The sequence below is a fragment of the Branchiostoma floridae genome, chromosome 7 (assembly GCF_000003815.2).
Source record: "Branchiostoma floridae strain S238N-H82 chromosome 7, Bfl_VNyyK, whole genome shotgun sequence".
Classification (NCBI taxonomy): Eukaryota; Metazoa; Chordata; class Leptocardii; order Amphioxiformes; family Branchiostomatidae; genus Branchiostoma; species Branchiostoma floridae.
The window spans coordinates 23,665,698-23,672,736 of NC_049985.1; the positions used below are offsets into that span (position 1 = coordinate 23,665,698).

Below are 7,039 nucleotides of genomic sequence, written 5' to 3' on the forward strand. Positions count from 1 at the left end.
GATTTCGAATATCCCTGGCTGTTAACGTTTTCGATGTTTGTACTTGAATGGAAAGACACTTAAATCCAATTTCCTCAATGGACGTAGCTGTAAAAAATTACCTAGCTTTGCCATACCTCAAGCACTAAGATGTACGCAATGAGGTGCTAAATATGCAAATTAGGACATAATATGCATAATCGATGCGGGAGATCTGTTTTTCATGATAGGGCTTTCATACATGTAACGTATGTGTCTGTTTCTGTTTCAGGACGAGAGGAATCAGATCCTGACTGCGTACCTGTGGCTCCGACAGGTCAGTTTTGTTTTTGGCGACGCCTCAAGGGCGAGCCAAATTGTATATTATTGTTTTACTTGTCTTGTCAGATCCATCCGTCAAGGCTTCCTGTGCATTCCATCATTTCTTCCTAATAACTTTTTCATTCAAACTTTATCATATGATTATCTCTTTCTGGGAAGTTTCTTTTAGCCTTTTCTATCTGTTTCAGAATTGGGTGGATGAATATCTACAGTGGGATCCTGATAACTATGACGGACTAGAGTCGCTGAGGGTTCCCTCCCACATGATGTGGACTCCGGACATAGTCCTATATAACAAGTAAGGTTTGATATTTCGTACATAGTACAATTACAATTAAGCGCATTTCGTCTTATACCATATTTGAGGTACAAAATTGAGTCTCTTTGCCCTGCGGGGTCTGTATCTGTATTTGTATCTATATAGCCGGTATAACCGACCTTCAGCGTAACGCATCAGCTTCGCAGGCAAGCGGCGCGGCAGCAGCTGGTTGTATTACACTGAAGGACCCGTCACACCTAACATTTGCACATCTACCTGCAAGTGTTCTTTGAAACTACCAGAGAAGATGCCCCTACTGTACTTGATGATAACAAATACCACTCTATGATAGTTCTGGGAAAATACGAATTTTTGAACACATCAACCCTAGGTTTAAGTAACTCTTGTACCTGAAGTCATGTCCGTTTTGACGCCTTCCTCCAGCTGTTCCTATCTGCAGTCTGGGCAACTGATTCTTAGTTCAGTGATATGTTTTACACCTGTGTCTTTTATTTAGAATTCTCAGACATTGTACTTAATTGTACGTAAACTTACGTACATTGTACGTAGTCTTTTAATACGCTCGGAGTTTGCCAAACTCCGAGCGTGAAGACTACGTACAAAGTTTGTTTGCAGTTGGATCATTAGGCTATGTGTTAGATAAATAATTGTGTGTTTCTATCATAGCGCCGACGACGACTTCTCCAGCCGTATGGAGACCAACGTGGCGCTAGACTTCACCGGACACATCTACTGGGACTCCCCGGCCATCACCAAGAGCTCCTGCGAGGTAGACGTCTCCTTCTTCCCGTTCGACCGACAGAAATGCCGGCTCACGTTCGGTTCCTGGACGTACAGCGGTAGTCAGATCGACGTTTGGAACGAATCCTTCACGGGAGACCTGACGGACTACGTACGGAACGCCGAGTGGGAACTTGTGGGCATGCCGTCGAGACGGAACCTCATAGTCTACGGATGTTGTCCGGATCCGTTTCCGGATGTGACTTTTACAATCATGTTGGAACGGAAGTCTCTGTACTATATTTTTAACCTGATTCTCCCGTGTATGCTGATATCCATGTTGGCTCCCATGAGCTTCTATCTACCAGCGGATTCTGGTGAAAAGGTGTCTCTGGGTATCACAGTGTTGTTGGCGCTGACGGTCTTCCAGCTAGTGGTCGCTGAGGCACTCCCGCCTTCCGAGAACATCCCTCTGATAGGTATGTGTTCTTAAGCGGTGTACAGAAAGTGCGAAATGGATCGAAATGGGATAATACAGAAAGTGCGAAATGCAACGAAATGGGATATACAGAAAGTGCGAAATGGAACGAAATGGGATATACAGAAAGTGCGAAATGGAACGAAATGGGATATACAGAAAGTGCGAAATGGAACGACCTGGAACCTTTTCTATGGTATTAAAACTAAGTTTAGTTAATGATGTTTACCTTAACCAAAGGGAAACCTATTGTGCTTTTGCTCAGTTTCTTCTTTCTGTTCTTCTTCTCCAAACAAATCAAGCTAAATGTAAGAGAAGTACTCTTTCCCTTTTCTGCAGGAAAGTACTACATCGCCAGCATGACGTTGATGTCCCTGTCCACGGGGATGTCGTGTTTCGTCATGAACATCCACCACTGCGGTCCGGAAGCGCGTCCCGTCCCCCGATGGATGCGCTGGCTCATCCTGAAGTGGCTGGCACAGATCATGCTCTTCCGTGACCTTAGCATCACGTGCTGCAAGAACGAGAAAAAGGTCAAAAGTCGTGGGTCACCGCGCATGGGCAGAAGCGGGAGTCACACTGGGTGCGACGACACCACCAGCTGTGCCCGAGAGCGCGCATGCTCACTAGAGGAAACGTTTACCAAGAGATCTGATAACGAAGTGCACTTGCGTTCTTCTCTGCGCATGCGCTCGGAGGACATGCTAAACGGCGGAGCAACGACGCCATCTGCACGGAACAACACGAACTGCAGGATGGGAGTCGGATACGAACTTGTTGAGCTGAAGCCGCCTGAAGTGATGGTGGCGAACAAACTGGAAAAAAGACTGGATAGAATCGAGAAGGAGGTTCGGTACGTCACAGATCGCCTCCGTAAGAAGGACAAAGAGAACTCAGTGGCGGCGGAATGGCAGAGAGTAGCTAAAGTGGTGGATAGACTGTTCCTGTGGCTCTCGCTGCTCACCGCTATTGCCGTCAGTCTGCTCATACTGGGCTCGTACGTGTGACAGTGCAATGCAGTCCATATATGAACCGCTAGATGTCGCGCTTTCACTGTCACTGAGTGGTCGCGAGGAAGAGGGGGCGTCATGTAGCGTCATGTGACACTGGTCCTGAAACTAGGTGGAGTAGACGTCCACCTTATGTCAGTCACTGAAGCCTTAGCTGCAATATTACAACTTGTACTAAAATACCAAGCAAAATGCCACTTTTGTCAGAGAGGAAAACATATGTAACATTGAGCTCTAAGCACACAGTGCAGTCTAGGCGTTGATCTCAACTGCATCAACTCAAGCCCGAACTGAGGAAAAGGTTTTGGTGACTAGGAATGGTTGCTAGAAAAAGAAGAAGAGTGTTTTAAGTTCCCAACTAATAGATGTAAACTTGCACGGAACTGTTATAAGTGGCCAAATATGTCTGGAGGTGGTTGGCCGGCCATGTTTGACAGTATGTGGTGGTAAATACGACTTGCTTCTATAACCTTGCTGCTATTGTGAATTCACATTTGCAGACTTTACAAATAGCTAGTCTTTGGTCCTGCAGTCGTTCTCTTATGAATTACTCTATAGCTACCATGTTTAATAGAAGATTTGTGCTCTTGTTCCATTGGTATTTGATGTTCAGTAAATCTCTGTGTCAGAAAAGCAACAACCTTATTTTCTAACTAGATGTGAAAATTGAACATGTACCTGACTATATACACACAATAGAAAAAGTGGGAATTTCTCATTTTAAACGAGCAGTGATGATTTATGAAACAAGAATGGAATGGAACCGTCTATTACTACTTCAAGAATGTGACGTCAGTGACAAGTGACTGCAACAATGGGTTGTGAGTGCCCAATTGTTGAGTGCCACATTGAGCCGAGGCGGGGGGCGACATAGGTTATCTGCTGCAGTCACATGTCTCTGACCTAAAGTTCTGAAAGAAGCAGCTGAAAATTTGGGTACTAGTTAGTCCTAGTTGGTGGTGTTGGTTAGATAATCTTTTTTCTCTTCTGTCATATTGTCATTATTACCAACAGAAATAAATTTTCAAGCTATGGCGTATATGTAATACTCTGAGCTCTATTGTATTTACAGGTGCCTTTTTCTGTTCAAAATATTCAAGAACAATGACATCAATATCAAAACTCGTAACAACCACAGACAATACAACTGTTAAAATTAGAAACTTGTTTATTGACATGTAAGAGAATATTTGCATAAGGATAAATGATTTATGACCATATTTGTACAATTGACAATAACAGAAACAATAAGATATATATACAAAGAAATATACTACACAAAGACACAAGAACATGAGCAATTAATATTAACAGTTGTCTCGCATTACGTATTGGATGATGGTTCATTTTGCATTAATATTAATAATAATAATAATATGGGAATAGGGTGAGAATACAATAGATTGTATTTTATAGCATGAACACACTGCAGTACAGATTAAGTTTCAATTACCCCCTCTAACCTTGAGTGGTCCCTTCCTCCGTCAATTTTAAAGTCTATTTTAAGATCCCAAATAGAAATGAGAGGGTAAGTCTATTACAGAATCTGGGGGGATAATTGTTCACAATCTTCGTCCATATCATTTGCTCAGTATTGCTTTTGAACACAATAAATTTTCGTATTGAAGACTTTTTTTGCAATATTTTTCTAATAAAGAGATTTCAGTCTTCTTCAGCCAAAAAGAAAAATTTAAATCTTTGACCGCACAATCATACATCTAAGTGCACTGAACGCACATATACTTCTGGAAGATAAAGAGACGAAATATCTATAACACGTAGAGCTAACTATGACAATGTCATATAACAAAAACTGAAACATTTTTGTAACAGGTTATGGTCTTCAAATTTCAGTAGACAGCAATAGAACACTATTGATAATACAAGACAAAATTAAAATTTTTCTTGTGAGACAGGGCATTGCAGAAGATAAAAAAGACATACAAATTGTCACAAACAGAACAGTTCTCAACTTCTTACTCACAACCAAGGATTTGCAAAATGCTAATACTTCAAAGACTGTCTGTAACCTTGGTCAGGGCACAAATAATTGGTTCACTTGTACTGCAGCATAGGTGGCACTGCTAACAATGCACTCCCAAATGTATTAGCTAGAGGTTTATACTATTTATTAAAATAGTAATATCACATAGTAGATATTGCTAATCATTAATTAGAAGTTATGGCAGTTCCAAACATGTTGTCAATACTGCATGTCCTCATATTGTTGCTTAACATATCTAACGTTATTTAATTTATGGGACAATACTTTACATTTGGGACTGCATTGTTAGTAGCTCCACCTAGCTGAAGTACAAAGCATAGCAGTCATTATTGCCCTCGAACATGTTCTCAGTTAAAAACAGAAATTCTATCACACGATGTGTGGAGATTCCACACAATGTGTGGAGATTCCACACGTCGTGTGGAAACCTGCACACATCGTGTGGAAACTCCACACGTCGTGTGGAAACTCCACACATTGTGTGGAAACTCCACACATTGTGTGGAAACCTGCACACATCGTGTGGAAACCCCACACATCGTGTGGAAACCCCACACATCGTGTGGAAACTCCACACATCGTGTGGAAACTGCAATCTGTCCTATGGCGATTGATGAGCAGCGCGTGACGCTTGTCCATGTAAACAGCCCCCGTAACACACGGCGGCATCACATGTCACGTGTTGCCTCCAGGGTTGGGCGTACGGCAGACATTGGGCAGTTTGCGGCATCACTGAATGTGCCGATGTCGTAGGCAGCCCACTTTCGCTTTGCAGTAGGTCAGGGGTCATATGCGAATGCCTGAGACCTTTCCCACCCTTGATTCAACCCACGCCACACTCGTCTGGTCACCAGGGTTCACGGCTGTGCGCTGCAGTGTGATGTGTTGTGGTGCGCCATGAGAGTCGCAGTGGGTTTGTGTGAACCGAAAACTATCCTAGGCTACTGTCCTAGGGGAATCATCATATGTCGCGCAAATTCCCTCCTATGAACCGGCCTTAGTGTGTATGTTCTACCTTTGGTCTTTTGTATGTTCTACATGTAACGTTAGGTATAATCCATCAAAAGAGTGCTGTATTTAACTAAACATTCAGTAGATCTATAGATACATGCCAGGTATCCTGACATTCCTAATAACTCCAATTCTCTTGTCTAGATTTCATCTGCTTCTAACAGGTATTTTAGGTAATACAAAATCTAACACAAAAGGAGGATAGTCGTGACACCAAGAAATTTGATATTTTTGTGTAGCCTCTTATTCTTGTCTAGGACTGAACTAATCTTTGAACTCTTTCCATGCAATCACTAATAACACTCCATTGACACAATACTTTCACAAGGGAAACATCTTTTGACAAATGCAATAAAGTGATTTAAAACCATGTTTCTAAATCCCTCCAAAATTTAAACTTCTAAGGCAGTCCCAATAAGTGGCTCACGGTTTCTATTTCGTCATTTCAGTTAGCTTAGAAAGTAATCATAGGGGCAGGAGACAAGAAACACTCTTGTTTTGTGTTCCTTGGTGATCTTTGATATCTTGTTTAGTACTCCTTAGAAAGGATGAATGCAAAGCAAAAAAGATTTGTACAGAAATGTAAGCTGTCCATAATGTTACAGCATTGTAAAATAAATGTGAAATACATCATTGCTGCTTTCTTTTCAGAGAATTTGGAGCCCTAAAAGTAAAGATTTTGTTTCCAAGCTGGTCTACAGGCTAATCTGGCCTCCCATGGAGAAAGAATCAATTGTCCCTGTTAGTGCTGTCATTAGTAATTGGCCATGAAATCAGGCTAATCTCTTAAGTACACAATGTTCTCTGGGGGCTGGATCTAGAAACCTGTCCCTGGGGTAACATCATATATTCCAAGCACCACCAACTGGAACTGTCTGTACTACTCCTATGCCGGTTTTCAAATTCAAGAGAACACATATGCCTATATACCATAATACCCTCATTGTTTACAAAAGATTGGTAGCAGATGTTCAAGGCAGAGCCAGCCATGACATACTGGACATGGTGTATCAGATATCATTGCTATGTATTCAAGATCTAATCTGCAGAATGTTGGTAAAAAAAATTCTGACCAGACAGGTTTCTCTGACATCCACTACCAGTATACCCCAATTTGGGGTGAAGAGCTGGGCTGCTCATAACATTACAATCTTTCACCCCAAGATCTGCTTGGAGATCTGTTTTAGCTTCTGCCTTCCGAAGTCTAAGTTTGTATAGAAGCTGATCATAATAAT

General features: G+C 41.9%; 1 protein-coding gene across 1 annotated transcript; it reads left to right on the forward strand.

The window, feature by feature from the left end:
• Nucleotides 1-1,252: 1,252 nt before the first annotated feature.
• LOC118419846 (neuronal acetylcholine receptor subunit alpha-9-like) lies at nt 1,253-5,123 on the forward strand. Its single transcript, XM_035826497.1, has 2 exons — nt 1,253-1,779; nt 2,118-5,123. Exons 1-2 carry the CDS (start codon nt 1,272-1,274, stop codon nt 2,783-2,785), a joined length of 1,176 nt encoding a protein of 391 aa, XP_035682390.1. The 5' UTR covers nt 1,253-1,271; the 3' UTR covers nt 2,786-5,123.
• Nucleotides 5,124-7,039: the final 1,916 nt, after the last annotated feature.

Coding starts and splice junctions, on each gene's coding strand:
- LOC118419846 (XM_035826497.1), top strand. CDS start 1,272: ATGGAGACCAACGTGGCGCTAGACTTCACCGGACACATCTACTGGGAC. Junction 1,780..2,117: donor CGAGAACATCCCTCTGATAG/GTATGTGTTCTT, acceptor CCTTTTCTGCAG/GAAAGTACTACATCGCCAGC.